The 23,888-nt window shown below is 38.0% G+C and overlaps 1 protein-coding gene across 1 annotated transcript in view; it reads left to right on the plus strand.

Annotated features, from left to right (window-relative positions):
• The window catches only part of LOC135141708 (metabotropic glutamate receptor 7-like), a 68,837-nt gene that overhangs the window by 15,653 nt on the left and 29,296 nt on the right, over positions 1–23,888 (plus strand). Inside the window, exons 2-3 of the mRNA XM_064073038.1 lie at positions 13,262–13,393; positions 15,443–15,622. Coding sequence (XP_063929108.1) covers positions 13,262–13,393; positions 15,443–15,622 — 312 coding nt within the window. The remainder of the gene's footprint in view (positions 1–13,261; positions 13,394–15,442; positions 15,623–23,888) is intronic.

Genomic DNA, 23,888 nt, shown 5'->3' on the forward strand with positions numbered 1-23,888 from the left:
GGCCTCATATTTACACACGCCCGATTTGGAAATTGTCAACAATAATTTTGTGCTAAACAGAAATGTGCTGTTTACAATTTCGTCGAGTAAACAATGAAGGTGGCATAATTATTCTAACTCTTTTTTTCTTATTAAATGTGACAATTAATTAGCTCTTGAAATTTCCAATAAGCAATAATGAGTGTTTATTGAAAGTGTTGAATAAATTATAGAGCTCATTAAGGGCGTGTAATTGGCATAATTACTAAAGCGTTTTACGTCGAGGGAACATTAGCGAAATTAATTTAATTAGCGTGTTTATATAATCGGCGACAAGTATATTTTCGGCTAATAAATCGTGTTTTGGGAAAATTTTCATTTCTAAATTAGCACGATAGCGTTTAAAAAAGTGACGACCGGGGGCAATAATTTGCGCCAACAGTTACATTAATTCCGTAAACGCGAATATGGCGAGTAGCGACGACGGACAAAATCCGGCAGCTGTGATATGAATATTTTATTCGGAATTTAGGTGTTGTAGATTTGAGGTTGAACATAAACTCGTACCTTACGTATAGCAGTCGGATGAAAAACGAGCGAGTGATGCGAAAGTGTTATTTAGAAATTTCCACTCCTCGTACGAGACAAACAAAAAGAAATCTTGCAATTTGTCTCTTTCAAAGTGGTAGTTTAAATACATTTTTCATTAGAAACTCGCTATTATTTTGTTCTCATTTATGAGTAGGGGAAGTCAAGTCTACAATTTACGAACATATAACCGAGGAAAGTGAAGCGAGGCACCGGATGGTGGCAAGCATCCGTTCACTTGCAGAAATTTGCACAACGTTTCAACCTCTTTCTCGGCAATCGCTTCCTTTCCGGCTTATTTGCTGCGCGAGTCCAGTTGCTATTATTAACTCCAACAGGTAATAGCATCATCGCTAGGGACAAAAACTGCCGGAACGGCTTTCTTCCGAATCAAGTTCAATTAATTGCAAATTCCTTTTAAGCCACTTATCCTTTTTCCTTCATAAATCCCGTCGATAAAAGGATATACTTCATTTTTTACCGGAATGCGGCAGGTTTAGGACGTTTAATTAATGCGATAAAAACTTTCCGATTTTATTACAACAGATGCCACGATTTTTAATACTTTTTAATTAACTTTATTTACGGGGGCCCGGAAACTCCACTTCGTATTACTCGCTCGCCAAATATCAAGCCTACACGTTATTTTCGTACAGCAAACCCACAAATTTTCGCATCGCTTCGATAACCCACGAGTCCAGAAATGTGACCCCCTTTCTACTCCACCGTAATCGTCTCCATTGCAACAGTCATTCCAGCCGTGTTAATCAGCCACATCGACGCTTCTTTAAATATTTAACCTTATAAAACCGAGCCCAGTTTTAATGACCAAAGTTTGTACACACACTTTCTACTCGAATTTTTAAAATTACCATAACATTAGATTTGTGCACTTGTATCGCACTTTATACTCGGACAATCTGAAACATAATAGGAAAATTTATAAATTTGTAAACACATCCGCCGATGGCGTCTGGCGAAGAATACCATGTTTGGATTTTTGGCCTTTGTGCGATTTTATTCACATACAAAGAGGTTTTAATGTAGAATTTGCGCCATAAATCAGATCTAAATTTAAATGGCGAAACTCGGTTTTATTATTGAAGCGGCCCCTTCTTCTTCGTGCGTGTAACTGGGGTAGTTTTGCATGCTCGAGGCAATTATTTCATTTGCAGGTTCTTCTAATTACTTTCGAAAACAAACGGTGGGCCAGATTCATGCGGAAGTGCTTGTTTTCCGTGCATCCTTTTTACAAAAAGCTATTTGTTTCGGTGTTGTTTGGCCGTTTTGCGGTGTTCTACTTCAATGGGTGGGGCAGAGCCATAAATTACCCAACTTCAGAAAACATTTTATCTGTCAATGTAAGATAAAAATATTTTCTAAACATCCTTGCTGAGCAGACAGTAGGCGGACTGTTAACTTTGAAAACTAATGGAAAATAAGAATAATTACGGTCGACGCCCTGGCTTCCTTGTTTATAGTTAAACGATCGTTTGTTATCGGATTTTTCGCAAATTTTCGCCACAAGCGTGAAATTTTAACGTGGCCGATATTTATGTCTTCCTTTTATTGCTGTCTTATCCACATTGTCGTGGGGGTTAAACGTACAATAGCGAATCGAGAAGTTTCCGGGATTTATTGATTATGTTTTTAATAACTTTATTGGCAAACTAGAGCCCCTATCACTATAGAAACTCGCTCACTTTTTCAACAGCACACTTATTTTTTATCCCGCATTTCCACCCTTCAGATGTTTGCTTCGCAGCCTTAATCGTGTTTATTGGAAGTTTAAAAATTAAAAACCACGAAATTTCTCTTTCATCTTAAAAACGCAGCAATATTAAATTGTAAACAGCGAAAAATTGAACGCAATAAGACCAGAAAATTACATATTTGCTCAGTTTTATTATATTTATTCTAGTTGGTTTCACTGTGATGGGGTAACTATTTCGTCACCAAAAACAGCCGCGCTTATAGTCCCGGAATATTAACATTACGCGTTTTAAAGAATTTGATGAAACCGCCTTTTGTAAAGCCCCTGAAATTAAAATTCTTCGTTTATATAGCTGCTGGTATTCCCTGGGCATTGTTGAAGGGCCTTTTCATTCACCGCGGCTCAAACCGAAATCGACAAAACTACGCAGCTTTTCTACTAAGTTTACGACTTTCCTTTAAAGCTTCAGAGAAAACACGTGGAACTCAATCGATTTCGCGCCTTTACTTGATTAATCGCGCGACTTCTTTTGATAATTACCGACAGCTGTCGGTAAACTGTAGCGAAGACCAATCGACTGGCACATATCGACCTACGCCTTCTCATTTACGCGACCTTCCGAATGCCCAAATTGATTATAATGGGGGTCGAACTTCGACACTTTGAAGGTTTCGTAATTTTATCCAATTAGCTGTTTTCTAATCATGGCCGGCAGAGCGTTTTGCTACGGTGAATAACGACCACGACGATATAATCGCAAACACCACGAGCCATCGTCCCAAACAACTCCGCCACAATTCTTCGATTATTATCGAAGGGTTAGCGAAACGATAGCTATGCCAATAACCTTGTTATTGTAAATGAAGCGACATTTCCATTTTAAGTACAAATCCCGAAACTACTACGTCGATTATTCCAGGATCAGTAACCTTAAAAATCGGAAATCGATTGTGACCTGACTACAATGTCATCAACACGATGACATTGTAGTTAGTCTTGACCTTGGGTGATGTCGCATTTCTACTAACTAACCGAAAAATCCCTGCCACAATTCTCGGTTGTCTCAGGGGTAGGGCCAGAATAGAGCGAAGTCTGCGAAGAGGGACATCAATCCGGGTTACTATTATATCATCTGCTTTTTTAGGCCTTGACCTTGGAAAGCACAGTATATCTACCTTGCAACAGACGTATGCGGTATTCATTAGCGCCGGCAACGTGTCGGAGGAGCGATAATAGAAAATAGCCGAGTTTCGTATTCGCACCCTAATTAGAATTACCTTTAATTAACTTTAGTTAGCACCGGGCTGGTGCGCTTTTAGCAATGCATATAAATATAGCGTCGTCCGGGCCCGGATCGCCGGCTGTGAGTGAAACCGCGCCGACTTCTGTCACTTTTAATTACCTCCATTTACATGTCTATTCTCTGCCCCATTTCCAGAATAAATTGTATACATGATTAACCGTCACGTTTGCATCGAATCATTTCGAAAAATATAAATGTGCTTTGAAATATTCTACGCGTTCGCCCCGAGAGATCGACACCTCCGAAATTAAATAAAATTCTCCGCTTAAAAATCCAATTCAAACCAGGCCAACCGGGCCACAAATCCTGACCATTAAAAGGCAATTTGTCGGCTGTTTTTTGGTTATAAAAATGAGGGGTTATTATAATGTTATTTGGAGATTGCGGCCTTGAGTTGTCCAGCTGACAGGACTACGCTTTGAGGATGAACGGGCAGTTCATTAATTTCCTTTCACGTAAGGTTAGGGACGCTCGAATTGTGTTGTGAGGAATGTAGCCCGCCGGAATCTGTGCAACCCATTGTCATAATAATTAGATTTTTTCTACGAGGTTTATTCCTCTCGCCGCGTTGTTGTTGTTTTTTAAGACCGCGTCGCCTCAAATCTGCCCTCAATGGCTGTTTTTATTATACATTTTAAGCTCACTTAAAAAACAACGAAGACGCAGCTAAATTCTAAATCCGTCGATGGATAAACCGCCCACGCGGAACGCAGCCCTTTAAAGAGGAATGAAGTCTAATTAATCTAGAATTTGTCTAAAAACTACAACGTTTACCTCCAAAGTCGAGGAGGAACCAAATAATCACTAAACCTATGCTGTCGGGTGAGTTTTCAATTTACTTTTCACCACACTGTAAACATTACAATGTATAAACTCAGGCAAATTTGAGTGGTGCTGATTTAACAGGGGCACAATGTTTTGTTTAATTTACAAATGCAAAAATTTGTTTTCGTGTGTTGTTTATCGTAATTGCAAATGTGTTATATGCAAATGTACACATTTGGAAAATAATAGCGAATAAATGCAGCGATTACAAACGAAACGATAAAGCTCCATATTTCTGGAATGAACTTCCGCTCATCTTTCCTTTTAATTTAAATTTAATGAGGCCGCAAAAAATGGGACTTGGCAATTATAAATACCTTACTTGTTGCTGGGTCGAACCCGGTCTTAATGCAGAAGCACAGTCTGAAAGAAGTACACGATGTGAATAATTCATTTGAACCCATGATGCAACTACGTAAAGTGTACTTGCAGCATATGGAATTCGTGCGATGTCTACACCAATGTATGTGCAAAGCATTAATATAATTGGCATCCCTTTGTGTCATCCATTTTGAAGATAGCTGTCATCTATCAAAATGTGTGAAAGGCCGCATTTGAGAGCAATTCCATCACCCATAGGCGGCCCGTATTTACGTGAACTTCCAGCCAATTAGGAACCCCCATAACTCAACTTATATTAATGACTTTCGATTATGTTCGGCGGTCTTGACGGATTCCTGTCCATTTGTTTTTTCGGTTTGTTTTGAGATTGCGAAAGTAGATCTACGAGCGCAACTTTTTTAATTTTTCCCTTTCGTTAAAATGCAAATCAACAATTATTCTAAATCCCAGCGTAAAAACTTTATTGGTAAACGCATTATTTTTCTTCATCCTTGGGTTTCCCGTCCACTCACGTAATGCATGATAATCCACCCCGCAATGATACCCGCAATTTCCTGTTCACATTTTTACAGCCCGTTGTGAAAATTACTTTATGCCACCTATTAAACTTTAAACCGGCGTCCTTTCGCTCGAATGCATTCACGCGCTAATCCCGTGACGAGCGGTCAGCGTTTCGTTTGTCACCTAAAATTAGCAAATGAGAAAATAAAGGTGATAATAACAAACAAATAAAAAAATATGAGAGTAGAAAGCACGACGCTTTATTACCGTCCTTTCTACTCGACGGACATCTCCGACTGGTTCGTACCTAAACTTTACTATCACGGCACACAAAAACGCAGGTTTTCTTGTCAAAGATCAGTATTCTGGTGCAGCGAGGAGTATGCGGAAAGGGGCAAATAGGGCAAGATCGATGGCCTGTGAGGGACAAGTGTGGGCAATGGGCAAGGCATCGCAGGCGTGGAAGGATTAGCGCGTTTTGCAGTGAGGAGAGCCCAGGACGCAATCATCTGAAGTGGGTTGTACGCTCTGATTTATAACAGCAACTCGGTCGAATTGAAAGAGCGACGCTGCCGCACACGGGACTAAACAAAGATAAATTACTATTTGAACAGTGCGGAAGAGTCTGATCGAATATTCGAAATTATGACGCTCTTACCGCAGATCTGGAGTTTTTCGGAAAGACGGAACCCTCATCAGATTTTGATAATTACCGTCAAAGCGAAACACACGAACTAAATCAATCAGCAAGTTCGCACCAGCCGGATTAGGGTCGAGAACTCCATACATTTGTATGACGATTAATCACTCGGTTAATATACTTGCATAAAATTTTCGAACGCGAATCCTTACACACTACCCGGGAGCAACTTTTAATTCGGTCATTTCTCTCTGTCATACATTTCTCACAGCGTTCACAATAAACTATCCCCGGAGATTTATAATTAAGATAACTCGAATGCCATTTTGCTCTAGTTTTCGCGATCAACGCAAATCTGAGGTCAAATCTAGACCTATTGACCCATTGAAGGAAACGAGGCTCGACTAATCAACAGGGCAGATTTGCATATCGCCAATGGCACATTACTTAATCGGATTGTTGTTTATGAGATTAAAACCCGTCGCTTTATTTTTAAGCGTAGAAGAAGGTTCCACGGGAAATGGGTGCAATATTCGCGAATGGACTACGATTTAAATATTTTTCCATTAATATAAACGCGAGATGGAATGCGAACGAATATAATGGGATACTTGTAAATGTCATTAGATGGCATAAACTTTATTTACTGCCTTTGAAGACCTTTCTCGGTCAATAAAAATAGCACTTGGATGGATGTTATCGTAGATTTGAAAAATTATATCTTTATCAGTGCAAACAAATGTAGCAATAACTCTTATTTTCTATAAGAATCTATAAGAAATGGCCATAACTTCGGCTAAGCTTTTTAGGAGGCGTGCTTTCCACGATACGCATCGGATAAGCTCAAGAATAAAACTTTCAAGAGTGATGTGAATACACGTCAGATTTTTCACTTCGAGAAAAACTGCCCAATTTACTTGATTAACATCATAAAACTTTCGCCGCGACAAGACAAATATTAATAGCGACACTATTACTATTCTAGCACTAAAAACGAGACTCGTTATGCACAATGCGTTCTTCTTGTTTCCAAGAATCCGCAGCTTTGTTACAGTTAAAAATGTATTCTATTAAATTGTTGAACGTAGCCAAGCAATTTATAAAAAGTAGAAAGTACGACAATTTAACGTCGTACTTTCTACTCAAGTCGCGCTTTTTCTACTCGACCGTTTTAAAACAAAGTATAACAAGATGATTTTTGTGCTAACAACGACAGTATTATTCTTATTATCATTGCTCGAGCAGTGAGAAACGTTCGGTAATAAAACGTTGAATCGTCTGTGTGCATTTTGATTTTCCGTGGAACGAGGCATCATTACGCACAAAGAGTCTTTTGTGTCGTTATTTTCTTCTTATTTTTAGAAATTTGCGACTTTGTTGCCGCAGCGGAGCGAACTGGTTACAATCGAAAATAATTTCCATCGGACAATTTAAGTACAGTTAAGAGATTCTGTCGCTTCGGGGAATTATTATGAAGTCGATAAATCATCGACGATTATACGTCAAAGCGTACTTATTCAACTTTTCAGAAATTCCGTAATTAGGTGTCTGCAAAAATACCTGTTCTTATTGATAAAGCGAAGTTACGGCAAGGTAACGAGTTTATTATGCGTGATTGTTGGAAGTTTGGCGTAAGTTAGATTGAAACAGTGGCGAAGCAAACTATATGTAAAATTAATGAACTTTAATATTGAATGCCGTACGAAACAATTACCTCACCTGACACTTGCTCCGTTAGGCAGAACTGACAATATCAATAAGGATAAGATGATTATCGCTCCTTCCGAATGCTAGATATCAGATCCATGTTGGCATTACGCCAAACAGATGCTTTCCATCTCAAATATTTACTTCAAGACAATTAGTTCAGAATGGAAAGGAAAAAATACTTTCTCTTTTTGTTGACGTTAGAATCTACTCGGATGCAGCTCGTCTAACAAGGGATTATTTACTATAAAGCCCGAGTGCAAGTACGTGTAGAAAGAAACTCCAGCTGGATTAAAACAGGTGCAAATGAACTGCACAAATGAACATAAAGGAGATAAAGCGCGCGAAAATGTGCTCTAATTTAATTAGAAAGAACACCCACGACTGCAGCGCCTTCATCGTGCTTAAGCACAACATTTCTAATTAGGCAAAAATGGGATTTGTCACCGACGATTATTGATTTAATTATATCCCGACTTAGTTTTGTGGTATGTTGTTATGATACTCACTAATTATGCCCTCGAGTTTAAGTCATTAAAGTAAATTCCTTACATCGTCCGTTTTGTTTCCGCACTCCATCTAACATGGTTAAATTAGCAAAATTAAGCCCAACAAGTTCAAAACTTTTGGTAACAGTTTCTGTTTCTCAAAAAATCATCCGTTAATATATACCGAGAGGTAAGATACTCTGTTTTCATTACAATTAATATTTACTGGTAATAATTAAAGGCATTTTATGCAGTGTCATATGCGTTGGGTTATTAAAACCAGATTCATTTGAACTCTTGTTTGTCTTTTGTGCATACGCAGGCCTACTAATAACAAATTAATTGAACATAATATGCGTTATGAAAATAAAATGTGCATGTTTATTTAAAACTGGGAAACAGCATTCGTTATATGTTTGACGGCGGATTTATTTTTTATCCTAGCGACTGCGCAATTTGTATAGTAATTTTCAATAATGTAGTCGTTTTGTTTTAATATCGCTTCATTTCGTTTTCAGCCATATCCATATCCTACCGACTGCGCCGTACATACATATTGCAGTTTTAGTAGTCGAAATGTTATAGTATTTGAACGAGTTTTATCGATGGCGTAGGTCGAGTGTTTGCCAAAACATTTGACAAAGTCGTTTTCCAGTAATTCAAAACATCGGATCTATGCTAAACAGTCATCTGTACGTCCCGACGATAAACCGGCGAAGAAGCTGGCGGTATCATTAATAAGAGTGGCAGCGGTTTCAATATTGTGCCGGTTTAAAATTCATAATCAAAGTTTAATTAAAACGAACTAGACCTTTAACGGGAGAATTCATTTGTAGTTCGGCGAGTTCTATTACCGGCAAATTACAACAGTTAATAATGCGATATCGGTTGTTAGTAAATGGAATTAATAAGAGTAAACGTTTTGGTTTCATTTGCCGGATGTTTTGGAGGCCCAAATTCTATTAAAGCCCCGACATGCCGAAACGAGTGGGTCATGAGCATCATGTATGGCGAGTTAATGATGCGGACATTTTGTATGGTTGATAATGCCGCATGACCAAACAAGCTTGTAGTCAGATACGGGAATTTCTACGCGAAAATTTAATGAGTAACCAACGCAATTGCGTTTTCCTTGCATCATTTCCCACGGCAAAAGCGACTCAAAAACTCTTTTAATTAAAGTGTCATTCAAAAACACATTTTTCATCACACGTGTACATAAAAACGCCGGTTTAATATTTCAAAAATCGCTCGACTACATGTTGCGCTTTACTCTTAAATTATTCATTTTCTTAAACTTTCATGTCTCTTTAGCAGTTCTGCGACTTTCTACTTACTTCCAATTTTCCCCTGTTGATACTGCTTCTACCGTCACTCGTTTCCGTATTCTGTTTGTTTGGTCGATCGGTTTAAATTTGCATATCGAAACGTTTAGATAAAATATTTCTTACCCACACTTTAGTTCCATCCCTTCTTATTGTCTCGACGCGCTCAAAACGCGAACTTTTTTCTTTCGGCGAGTGTTTGTCTTGCGTCCAATCTCCTTTATATTTAATACATTTTTATACGCGAGCTAAATATACTGAAAAATATACATGAGCCTTACAAATCCTCGGGAATATTCAACGCGAATTTGCTCACACACCGTGCTTCCCTTTTATATTTACAAACTTATGCCGCCTAGTTGACTTGATTGCTTTACTTAGATGCCAAATTATAAAGAGATTCAATTTTTGAGGTTGTTTTTAAAGAAAACACGAAACGTGAAGGGTTTTTTAAAAACGTTAAAAATTACTCTCCGAAGTCTATAATTCGCAGTTGTTTATTTGTCTTGCGATCGCATTTTTATGTTGCGATAACAATGTCGGTTAGCTTTTATTTCGTCTTGTCTAAATACGACACACCTTGCTCTAGAGAATGTTAATTACAGTTTCGTCAGCCCTACGTTTACACGACAAAAGCAAGGAGTTAACGATGTTTGTCGTCGATATTATCAGTAATCCTTCAAAGTCGATTCCTTCAAGGACACCGCCACTTTGATGAATCTTCTCTAAAATGCAAAGGTGATGATCAAAAATCCTGACACCGGAAATCAACTGTCTTGTTTATTCAAATTCCACCGCCTTTTACATGTCCATTAGTTTCAAATTTGAGCGTTTTAGGAAAACCTTGACCATGTCCATCCGTGTTTAATTTTCCGACATTGTACAGAAACCGTAGCTAATGTAATTAATCCTGTCGGGGTTGATAGGTAGAGAGATTTAAAGCTCTGAGAATTTAGCCTTATGTTTACAGTCCGAACAAACACATCAAGAAAGATGATTTATGAAGCTCAGTCGTTCACTCCAAATTCAGACTTTGCCATACTCAAAACTTCCACTCGTGGGTATCGGCAGATATCAGTTAACTTTCCGATATCGTGTTCTTTTAACAAAGTGTCAAAATGATCCGCCCATCACTATCAACTCGAGCTAACACCTACAAATTTTATTACGGGCTTTGAACACCTACAATTTCTAGGGGTTTTATTGCTTCAAAGATACGCGCTGCTTAAAATTTAATCCGAAAGTGCGAATCCCACATTCTACCGACTGCGCCAACACCTTTTTCCAAAAATTTAATCCAATCGGGCTTAAATCCTACAACAATGACCTTATTAACTTAAAAACACGAAATAATCGACTTATTTCTGTAATTTAGAATACTAACATTGTCCAGAATGGAAAAGCCGGCAAATCGGCTTTATTTAAATATGGATAATCCCACCGACTGCGCCAATACACTTCATCTGATTTTCTTTCAAGTGTTTGGCCGATTTCGTTTGAAGTAGGTATTTGTATAGACATATTGCCGGGATTTTTGACGTCGTGTGAACGCCTAGTAATCCGAACTAATTGGGCCTGAGCTTAATTCGAACGTTGCGCTTTTAGGATTAAGCTGGTCAGATTTATAAAAGCACTGTCCACCAGAAATGATCAATGACGCTCGGCAGCGAAGACTTTGTTAACCGAAAGCGTGAATTTATTATGGGGAATAACTCAAATTGGAATTTTTTGTCGAACCGAGGGAAATTTTAATCAACCCAATTGGGTCTGCATAATTTATCGCGGTCAAATTAGTCGTCAAGAACACGAGCAAGTGGAACAACGTACAGATCGTGAGTCAATAGTGAAGAAAATCAGCAGAACCGGTCGACAATTCAGATTGAAGTATTGCCTTTAGCGGCGAGAAGCAATATAACTGTCTTAGTGGTACTCCGGGGGTTCGCTTAAACTATGTGACGCAATGTTGTCTTCTCCTGTCCTTCCTGTCCCTCACTATTATGTAATCCTTGCAGTCAACAAATGTCATAGCATACCAATTAGTTTTCCAAACATTTCGGGCGTGCCTTGGCTGCAAATAGACGGACAATTCCTTGTTTGCCTACTGCATTGTCAGGCTTTACCTGACTATAATTTCTGTATTTGAATAAATTAGCACACCAGAGGTATTTCAAGGCAATTGTTGCGTGCCGAGGAATTTTAACTTGTCGGAATGATCCGAAGGATCTCGCGTCAAGAACAAGTGTGACCGACGCCAGTTACATTAAGAGCTTTTTGTGGTGATTTATAACCTGCTTGTAATTTAAAAGTAGATACGTTTACAAAACGACACACAACCTCACAAAATATCAACAAGACAAATGAACCCCGACTCTATAAATAAAATATTTCGAATACTTTCAGACGCGAACTTTCCCGGCGCATCCATCAAAATTTAAAACCCGCAAAATTATAAACCAAACGAAATGCGATAGCGTTCCGCGAAAACCTAAATTTTATGAGAATTTTCTTGCACAATTAATTTTTTTATGGTTGGAGAAACGCAAATTGTGTTCTTTTGTGTCACATCTCACTTTAACGTCACAGTAATTTTTCTACTTTGTATGGCATCGTTTCTTTTGCTGAAATTTTTATTTAATCCGATTGAAGATAAAAAATAAGATTATATCTCGTGTGTAACCTTTTTCTGTCTCTGTGTTTAGTGAAGCGTATAAGTAAAATTTAAGGTAGAAAGAGTTTTTGTCCTTTCAAGTTCCATAACAAAGAGAAAATTGTGCGCTTGTTATATGATGAGACTAAAACGTCTTTTGTGGCGATGTTTGTGGCACAAGTTCATTTTCATAATTAAGCGGGTTGGAATTTCTACGTAAGAATTTGAGTAGCTGGTCGGGAAGAATGTTTGAAAATGGAGTTTTTGCGCTTGTTAATAGTATATGAAGCTCAGTCCATTACAAGTTACGTAGAATGTAGCTTAGCCGGGTGCATTATTTGACAAACAACTGCGACGGCTCTACCTCTAATTTAGGGAATTAGAGAATGCAGATTATGTGCGAAAGTTTTTGCCCAAATCCGCTTTTCAGTATTTAGCGAATGGACGCTCCGTGGACATGACACCACAGATTTGCATACATTTGCAAATTTAATGAATAAAATTGCAACTATTATTATAACCGAGAAGTGTGTCACAACTACAAAAAGCACACTATTCCAACCGACTGCGCCAATTATCGAACTATGCGCAATTTGATTCTACATACTTTCGATGTTTTGTGATTCTTCAAAATTGGATGTGGTTAAGTGAAGAAATAAAATGAAAGAGAGCATGAAAAAATCTCGCTCAACATTCAGTCATATTTGTTTATAACCAAAAACCGATGTCTGCAATATTGTTTTATTTTGCCTCCGAGGTTTAGAGTAAATTACCAATTTCTGTTGACTTGCCATTCGCATCGTTTTGCTCAAAACATAAAAAGTTTCATACGTAGGCGCCGTTTTAATGTCGAGTTAATCACCATTTAAGTAGAGCTCAGGTGTTCCTTCCCTCATTCATTTTTTAAGTAAAATTTTCTCTTGATGAATTACGCTCTCCTGTATTATTAACAAACTAACTGTCTCCCCAGACTAAATATAGTATTTCTCCTGACATAAAACGCGATATAAAACGAAACAAAATAAACACCATTGTAAATTTTACGGCTTTTAATATAAATACAAGCATAAACCTAAAATCTTGGTGCTTAAGCAAGTGCAACCATAACAATAAAAGTATTTATGTAGCCAAGAAACACGATTTTTTCTGCGGTTAACGCACTCGTATCGATCCTCTGACTAATGCTGAAATTATTTTTTCAGGATATGTCAGAGTACAAGTGTGAATCTGGAAAACCACCCGTCTATGTCCCACATAAACCCGTTACAGCCGTCATCGGAGCGTCTTTCAGCGTGGTTTCAATCATGGTGGCAAATATCCTGAGGTTATTTAAGGTACGTATTTATTTGCAGTGAAATTCATTCCCGTTCTATTATGTGGCGCACTTCGGCTGGATTGGAGGCGTTTGTTAATTCTACCTCATCTTTTCGCAAATTACACGGAATGTTCCTTTATAAAACTGGAAAAGAAAGCAGCTCGGCAGGTGCAGTTTGATTTTAACAAAAATTTTTCTCCCCGGCTACGCCAATATTATAATATCCTACCGACTGCGCCATTATTGATACCGTCTTTGTAAGATCCTAAAATTACTCGTTGTCGGAGTTATAAAAGTCGTAATTTGAATTAGGTTCGCGAAAGACGTCAATCCTTTTTATGCTCCCAAATATTTCGGGAATAATTGTAGCTAACTGTGGAAGTCCCAAAAGCACTCTCCTAAAGTGGACACACTTTGAAAATAAGGGTATAAAAGCGACAATAACATGGGTCGCATTAGGGATCATTTTAATTCAGTGTGAGTATCTCTAAAAGTAGAAACAGGTATTCGCTTTACTTGACAGCTCGCCGATCATTATCCTTAATGCAAATAATTTTGAGCAGAGATCCAGGAATTTATTCATTGCACAACTCTCCGTAGTATTTCACCTGTTTTAATGAATAAAGTTACGACGGCTTTATTAAATTTTGGTCTTATTTTTCGCTTAACGCTTCGAGCAAACAATTATTGCTAAAATAAATTTGAAAACGGAAGAAAATCTGTTTGTGGCAAACATAGTCATTTGGACTTGCGAGCCGAGGAGAAATGGGGATGGCAGTTTTCGCGTAAATATCTCCAACAAAAGTTGGTTAAAGTCCCGACACGATAATTCAGACTTTGTTAGCATTACATGTGGCACATTTTTATTTTCTTCTATTTTCGCACATGCTGCTAAGTACCTTCGCTAAAAGCAGAAAAGTGCTCGGTTCGGATTTCACTATCACACATTTCGGAGCCCGCCGAAACTGATTTACATTCGAAAATTTTAACTCGAAGGGAAATCAACAAATTATCGTGTTATTGGAAAAGTTTCGATAGCTTCTCCGTCATCTTCAGATAATTTTTCATCAAAGAATTTAATTAATTTACAGGCGGAGAGCGTGCGTCAGATTTATTTATTTCATTATTTATAAAACAAGACGTATCAACTTTCAGCACGTTCTGAAAGCTCTAAAAGTAAACATCTAACTTGAAAATTAATTACGCCTTAATTAAATTATTTCTTTTATTTATTGTTGTATCTCTTTTTTGTTACAGAAAACAGTGAGAAAGTTTGTTAACTTTGTCAGGGAACGACTTTATTTAAATAACAAATAATCCACTAAAATCCCGCAGCTTTTGCTCTGCGTTGTTCTTTTATTCATGTGACACATATTTCGGTGTTAGTGCGCTTCCTTTGTTTTCCGTTCTGTAAAACTTTATTTAGAGAAGTTAGAGCCCAATCTTACTAGAATAATTAACAGAATGCGAGTGGAAATTTAAATTACTTTTTACATCCTACCGACTACGCCGAAACTTAAAGTATAAATAATTCAAACCGAAAACGATCTCTGTCATACATTTCGATCAGATTCAGCGACGGCAACTAAAACCTAAATTAGTTCTCAACTGTAACGATAAAAAGTGTCAGGTTTAACTTTCGTTAACTTCTAGATCTTAAATAAGTAAATTCCTACGAGCCGAAATTAAGTCGGGTTAATTATACTTTTAATTGGGTCTGTGTTGATCAACACAGACAACTAATTATGAGTACAATACGGTGAAGTTGTAGACTTTAAATGTGCGTAAGGTCTTGCACGGAAGCTCCGAGAAGTATCTTGTAAAGCTTTAATTTCGTTAGGGCGTATAAAATTTCATATCTGTTAAGCTCGAACAAACAAAGAGGTTGTAAGGATTGCCCTTAAGACTCCCGAGTGAAAAAAAAATAATGCCCATAAAACTTATACCCGAAGCATGTAAAGTAAGTAACGGCCTATGCAAATAGAATTTCTTTGTGAGAAAATAACTTCCTTAATTTGTTTTCTTGAGTGAACAATTAGTGAAGAGGGTTGTTTACTAAATGTTTCAGATCCCCCAAGTCAGTTACGCCTCTACCAGCACCGAATTGTCCGACAAGTCTCGATTCGAATATTTCAGCCGAGTCGTACCGCCTGATAACTTTCAAGCACAAACTATGGTAGAAATCATCAAAGAATTGGGTTGGAAATATGTGTCCACGGTGGCAGTCGAAGGCGATTACGGAGAAAGGGTGAGTAAATGCTTCTATTCAGCACTCTGCATTTTTCCACCGGTAATTCCCCACACCGATATTACGAATTCTTCACGAAATGCCGAAATAGTTGAGCTTATATATTTTTTGCCGTGACTTCGGAATCGAAAAATTCTGAAGAAATATTGCCTCGAATTTATGAAGCTGTCAAATACGACGGGGATAAATTTAAATTTCTACACGAAATTAAACAGAGCTATCAGGCGAGAGCGTTGGTTTTATGTAAACAGGTGGATAAGGGTTTTCCAAAATCCACATTCGGGGTTGTTAGTTAAATTCGGCTCCCCCAAAACGAACCTTCACTACAAATAAAAACATTTCACCGAATCAAAGCTAAACGTGCCCGAATTTAAGCAAATCAAAGGGCCCGCTACCACTACAAAGCGGGAATAAAAATCATGCAAACGTCATAGCTGCGCATAAACGGACGTCGACGTGTCCAAAGGAAGCGCGCTGAGCCGGCCTAACTTGATCATGCTGATTCGGCATAATTCGATTACGCCAACTCGTCCGAAGCACCGTTTAAACAATACTGATGACGTAATGACGTGATATAATTGCATTCCGACGTGTTTAATCCCGCTTTTTGGTGTTAGACAGTCGGGCGGATGCGAGTTAGTCGGTGGTTTACTTTCGTCCGCGGCTTCCTTTGCCTTCATCCAGGGAATAAGACGATGAAATGAGCCCCTATTGTCAGGTTAAATTTGTCAGTTGGTAACCAGAGCGCGTAAAATTGATTCCCGGCAATTCTTGTTTTGGTTGGGACGCAAAAATTCCGGCCGGTTTAATTAAATCATAAAAGCGACCGACGTTTATTCCGTTTAATCGTCGAAAGAAACCTAAACCGGTTTAATCCGTTGTTTTTGCGGTGTAAAAAACATTCGAGCTGAAAATGATGTTGCATTCGATTCGGACCGAAACAAACGATTGGACTCTTATTTCCTATATGGGATTGCATGGGTCCGTAACAACCGGAAATGAACTGAAGTGACCGCTCACTAACGCAAACAACTAACTGAAAAAATCCCATTTCTGCGAAAATAAAGCGACGAATTCGGCGCTCCGTCCCGGAGGAAATTGGCGGATGCGCCGGGATAGAAAAGTTTTCCGCAATAAAATAATGCATTCTTAAGTAGGAGAGGCATAGGCGGCGATAAATCATAATAATAAAATTTCGCGTCAACTTCTTACAACACACGACATAGCTTATGTACAAGGGGAAATTTTCCGGCATAAATAACGTTATTTTGGGACGTGTCTTCCGCAACATGGAGGCATTCTAGGTATCTGTTCCATTAAAATAGCGAAAGACAAGACGTGTGGCGGGTATTAACCACGTCAAAGTTTACTATTCCCACTTCAACGAATGCACAGGATAGAAAATAGGCATCACAGGAGTGCTTTACTTTGCATTCCGCACTCCTCTTTATTCAAATTTTATTTAAATCTTAAACCTCGCCACGATTTTCGACGAATTAGGATCGAGAATTATAAAAATTTGCATAAGACACTCAAAACACGACCATCGAACGACGAAAATGGGACACCACAACGCGCCAGATGTAATGAGATTTTTTGCCAACTCTGGTAACACAAGAAACTGACCTCGAATAAGTGAAAAGATAAGAAGCAACAAAACTTGAACATCTTGCCTTTTAAACTTGGAGAGCCGCGAAATCTCGCTTTAACATTATTTCGCCCATACGACGTGTTACACTTCCAAAGATTTGTGCTAAAGCTGGAAAGATAACTTCATAATTGAAGCAATTAGTTAGTCGTACTCTCATTCGCAATTAAATTATAGCTGCGGTTTAATACGAATCTTTGATGTTTAATTCCACGTTAATATACTTAACGCACAGCATAGGCTATAATTTCACACCACTCGAACCATTGATCTTGTTATGGTTTATACGTACTACTACTTGATATCAACTATCTATACACAAGGGAGCTGTTTAATAAGCATCCCCTCAGTTTAACACAATGATGCGGTTGCTTTACTATAACTTATTTAGGCATGATCTGCTCTATTCCCGGCTTAATTATTCTCCAACCTACAGTAAACCGCCACATTTTTCACCGTTTCCTAATGCAAAACATAATTATTTAAACACAAAATCCATAACCACACCAACACCCAAACACGACTTATCCACGGCAAATGTGATAGTTATACACTTCAGATCTCGACAGCTACGAATTCGACACGCAATCAGAATTTAGACACGAGATTTCACCCCATATCGCAACATCTTCATTTATATTAATAAAATCTGAACGTAATCTATTTCTAAACACACCGAGCGAAACAAGAATTGACCAACAGCGAAAATCATTTCGACCTCAAACTTCGAGAACAAACTTAATGCAAACCCGAACTACTTGGACCCTCTTATCAATTTTTAAAAACGTTCGTAAACTCCGCAGCAAAGCAAACATCGCCCCGAATTACATTCGTTGCGTGTAGAAATCAAGTTTCACGGCCCGCCGTCAGATCAAGACGTCAGAACTTTGAAACACGATGGGGAATTTACGGCAGTTACTTTAATGCTTTATTAGATAATTGTACAATGAACGCGTAAACGATGCCGTCCTAAACGCGTCTACTGGGATCAAAAGGCAAAAATTCGGACCCAAATCCAACCTTCTTGTACACTCACAACGGATTGAAAGAAATACAGCTTTAAGTACAAAGGTTGGATGGAGGAAGCTCTAAAACGTCAAGTGAAGCTCGCGGAACGAACAAGACGTTGTATCGTACATATACCAAGATTTTTTTATCTGTTTAACACCGATTTCCAGTTTCACAGTAAAAAACGCAAACCAATTTCTACCAAACTACCCGCTCTGATAGAAAGAGCGCCGATGGCAGTAAAGGAACAACGGAAAATCTCCATAGTTAGATTCGAGATAACTGACAATCTTTTGTGTGTTGTTAACAACGTGGATTAATAAAATAGAGCACAGCACGTTTTACGAAAGTTAACTAGTTGCAATATATAAAAGAGAAATTTAGTTTTAAGCGTACCTGCGGGAAATTTCAGATAGAATTAAGCGTAAATAATGTCTTTCTTTTCTTTTCCTAATCAACGACGAGCTTACGAGAGACAAGGGAGAAAAAACGTATCACTGGCACCTACACTTTTTGTTCAACAAAATCTTTAACACGTATTGTTGGATCGTTGAAATTTTTATTATATATCAGAATGGTTGAAGTGGTCTTAATTACCGAAACAATGGGACTTTGTGGTCCCGAAAGGCGCAAGGTGGTGAGTAGACGATCATCTGAGTGAATCAATAAAACCTCTTTCTATACAAAAGCCAGCTTAAATTAGTTGAAATAAGATAAGCAAACGGAGCGATATAGAGGGATAAGCAGGAGGGATCTAAGATCCGTTGGCACGCCAGATGAAAACCCAGATATGCAGTAAAGCAGATACACAACGGATTCGGATTTAGAATCGCTTCGAAAAAGTCACGGGACCTTAACCGTGCTGACCACCCTCATTGTTAAGCCTTCCACTTTGCGAGTTTAATTGACGTCAAAATTGCTCTATGATAATTTCCCCCGAAACATAAATATTTAAAAAGTGCGATTTGTCGAAAACGTTTTCGCACCCGCAGGCACAGAACTTCGCTAATTGAATTCTTCACTGACCCGAAACTTTGTTTCTACCTAACTTAATTACTGAGTATATTGTGTGACAATAAAAAATCGACCGAGGAACAAACTGAACGCATTTTAAGGAATTTACATTCTGAACGGTAACGCTTTGTCGAAGTTAATTCTAATTAATTGCGCAATAATATTAGGCGATATTGTTGAAACACTAAGGGAAGACTTCACGTTGTGTTTAAATGAAAGGGGAACAATTTCGCGAATTTAAATTCGTACCAAGGCAATAATAGCTTCCACTCGAAAGACAATTGACGTTATGGTGATACGTTGATATTCACATCCAATCGATCCCAACTACATTACTAACGAACAGCCAAGTCGTGCTGATCTTCGACACACCACCAGACAATCGCTCTATTGAATTGTTACGGTAGATAGAGTTCGTAAGTGCACAACGTTGCTGCGCTCCTACAATAATTCATTATATTCTCGTTACACTTCAGTTTGCAAAACTTGCGGAACACGCCAAAACCTCCTCATTGCCACTTACATTCATGTACACCACGTTCAACGATCATCCAACAGAAAGTATTGCAACGTCAGCGCAAATGTAGAAGGCGTCTCATGGCTTTGTAAATAATGAAAATATGATTGTCATTATATTGTCGCAACAAGGACCGGGACTGGTTAAAAATTCATCAAAGCAAAGCAAAGCAGAGCTTCATAATGGAAATAAATTCGTGTGTCCGTGAAAGAAAATTACAAAAATATTAAATTACTCTTGAAAACGATTCATTACTCATGTGACACCTGGATGGCATACGCTAATTTTGATTGCCTTTTGTTCAACAGTCTGGATACACAAAAATATCGTATTTTTATGCTTTCCGTAAATGAAAATCACATTTTATTAACCCAAAAAGCACGGCGTTAGCTCCGTATTCCAAGTGAACAACAGCTGAGCTTGAAAACTTGTAGGTTATTTCAGACCCTCACGTAAAGCTCAGTCTAATTCGCTTAAAACTACTCAATCACCAGATAATGTTTTTTCGAGTACACACCTGTCGCTATATCGTTGCTTGAAACGCACCCGACATATTCAAAACGCATATTTTCGTGACTATTAAAGCCATATGTGCTTTTTATGAGACCGAAAATGTGAAAACAGACCTTATATTAAAAAGAATGTAAACCTCGTAGTCATTGCGACCGAAGAATAGACCATAAGCAAGAATGGAACTCGTCCAAAAAACATAATTATTATCATAAATTTTTTTCTCTGAAAGGGCTGCTCCTAGCGATTCTCTTTATTTTCAATTATCTTTTATTTTCAGGGAACTGATTTAGGAACAATAATTGTTTATCGTCCTCGTGTTCATTTCAATGATCGCGTGTCCATCGGAAGGCATTCAATTAAATTCGATTATTTCCAAGTTGGCGAATTGTGGAAACGATTGAACTGATAAGCTACAATCGAACAGCTGGAAAAGTTTTAATGCAATGCTTGGAAAATTCACACGAAAAATAAACGCTTTCCCACGATACACTTCGATGCACACACAAATTTCAACAATGGGGGATTTAGGGAGGCCATTTATCAGGAATCGATCATTTCGCAGGACGTTTTGACCCATTTGATATATGAGACGACAACGATGCATTTGTTAATTACACAAGTCGATCACTCGTATTGGATCTAAGAAAATCGCTGTTAGCTGAGTGCAAGGCCCGGCACTTCAAAAATGACAAATTTCGTGGTTTCGCAAAGCTCCGTTGCCTGTAGCATCCCGTTAGAGCGTATGCAAATTTGCAACAGATTTGGCGAATTAATTTATTGCTAACACAGCTTTCTCCAAAGGGAGCCGTTTCAGATGGCTCTTGCAAATGAGGAGGAACCATAAATCGATTACAATTACATTCTGGAGAAACTGCAAGTGTCACGGCAATCCGCCATCGATTTACATTCTAATGTAGATTAGAAATTTCTTGTATTAGGGAGGTTTAAATCCGTGGAATTTCATATAATGGAAGGTTCGGAAAATATTACATAAATTCATTTGACACCGACGGACCGATAAGAAGCCAACTAATAACGGGAGGGTGCGATAAAATTGAAACAAACCAAAGGAGAGAAAAGATAGCAAGTCATCAATTATTCCGGCTTATGTAGATGATGTGGGTTGGGCTTTATTCTAGGCAGTAAAGACAGAAAAGTGTTGATTTTGAATTGCTCTAGCTAATTTCTCAAACCGATTCTACTAAATATGCATGAAACCTCTACAAGGGGTTCTTCGGTCTCACTCTTACAAACGAAGAAAAACTCTCGTATCAAAATACTTTAATATGCACCATACTTAGCATGTACATACGTGTCAAGCTTTTACCTGGTATTTTAGTTCAAAGAGAATTCGTGATTTTGTAATTTTACTTAAAACCAAAAACCACTAGCAAACAACGACTAGTAAAAGTAAAGCAACAAAATAGGTGCACAAGTAATCCTAAAATACGGGTTGTTGTTTGTTAGCATTCGCCAAACTAACACAAAAAATATCAAATGAGAAATAATTGAATTTAGCCGTTAATCCATTACAGAGCCCACAACACGGTCAGAAGATGGAGCCTGCAACAAATATTTGTTTTTAATTTTTAACTGCTACAAACTAAACAGAATAATCAACACATCTGACCAAATTTAATTTTTACTTAAAAATCGATGCAAAAACTTTCCCTTTGATGTAAAGCGGGCCTAAATTTATTGTACCTTTTCATCATGCGAGTCTAACGGCGTGCGATTTTTTTACCAAAATCGCCTAAGACTGCCGCAATCATCTTTAGACATGATAAAAAAGCCGTCTTGACATAAATCAGACAGCTTCATCTCATACGAAAATTTCATCTTCGAGAACATAATGCTAATGCGTATTGGCGGCTCGGTAAGTTTAATTAAAAAGTTTTCACCAAAATCTGCCCGAATTCGTTCGTCTACCATCATCCGATTCATACATATTCATCTAAAATAATAGATTAGTGTGTAAACACGTGGATGAACTCCGTGTTTTTATAGACGTGGTGTTACAAATGTGCCGCGTAAATTATTTCAATTAATTAACATTTTAATTACGCGAGAATGATAAAATTTTAATTTAATTATATTAAGCCTTTAAAAATAAAATTTAACTACAAATGGATGACGCACTAAATGAAAATCGAAGTCTCACACCCTTCCGAGACTATCGTGCCATGCCCCCATAACCGGGTGTTAATATTTTGGACCCTGGAGAGACTATGGCACTTGAAGAACACACAGAAAGTGTTGACCCGAAGCAAACATACAAAAACAGTAATAATAAATATGCATAATAACTTAAGCACGTTGTTTAATGGACGACGCGAAACCGGTTTTCCGGCAGGTCCGGCACGATAAACCGGTTGTAGTGAGTCAAGACGTGGTATAATTAAGTGTGCACTAGTAATTCGCTTTATTAAATGATGTTGTGTGTTCACAAAGCGGAATAGGTTTTCAGGCGCTTTAGCTCCCGTAAACCGGTTGTCTCCTAACCGTCGCAACAGGACTCCCGTTGTCAGAAATATCCAATAATACTTTCGGTGATTGGTGGCTTGTAGGAATTCCAGACACGCACAACTGAAATCGGGATAAAAATAACTTTGATACGAGATCGCCATTAGAAAAAATTAATGCCTTTTCCGGCCATAGTGCTAGATTAACTTTTAAAAGACTTATATTTAATTACCCCGGGCTAATAATCCCTTTAATAATCGGGTTGAGCCGCAGTTTTGAAATTTTTTCGATTTTTAAGGTAATAAATATTCCATCGTGACGCAGTTCCGGAAATTCCGGTATAATATCGACTACAGTTTTGTTCAATAGCTAAATTTAAAACTGTAAGGAACCAGCACACGACTTGATTTTAAAATTAATCACGTAATTCAATATCGAACATTGAATACACCGGAAATCTCCTGGAGGGAACACTTCGTGTGGCATAAAAAGTTTGCCGAATTTATTTCAACACATGTAGGCGACCCTAAAAGGCCTGTACTTTCGTAATAAAATTATAATAATCGCAACCTTGAAGCGTTCTTTGCGTCACACGTGGAAATATGTGTTTTTCTTTGTTGATGGAAATCACGAAATATGGAGATTGCCTAATATATCAACGCTTCTCTGGGGGAAATTATTTATTTTCATACAGTTTCTACAGACGTTTGTTCAAATGAAGCGTAATCAAAGCAAAAAGCACTCTTTGACATTCAAATGTTACCGAATGCGTATTCAGAATAAGACATCTTGTGACACGTCGTGCAATAAATCGGGACAATTATCACCACTTCTTACAAAATAAATTCTTAACGATTTCTTGACGATTTCTACACTTTTTGGTTACTTGATAGTTTAGTAGACTAACACACTTTCACTTTACGGTATTGGGTTATAGGCAACCAACAGTTCACGTCCGCCTTGATTGATCGATTGATTTATAGATTTATTTCGAACAAAGATTCCTGATGTATTCTGTTGACAGTGCAACATCGAATAGGTGAAAGATTTCTGTAGCTGCGGATGCCACTAGTATATTTTAATTAAAAGTAAAATTACGCTTG

Source organism: Zophobas morio, unplaced genomic scaffold (assembly GCF_036711695.1).
Source record: "Zophobas morio isolate AGI-343-1 ecotype UQ-CSIRO unplaced genomic scaffold, CSIRO_AGI_Zmor_V1 ptg000044l, whole genome shotgun sequence".
Lineage (NCBI taxonomy): Eukaryota > Metazoa > Arthropoda > Insecta > Coleoptera > Tenebrionidae > Zophobas > Zophobas morio.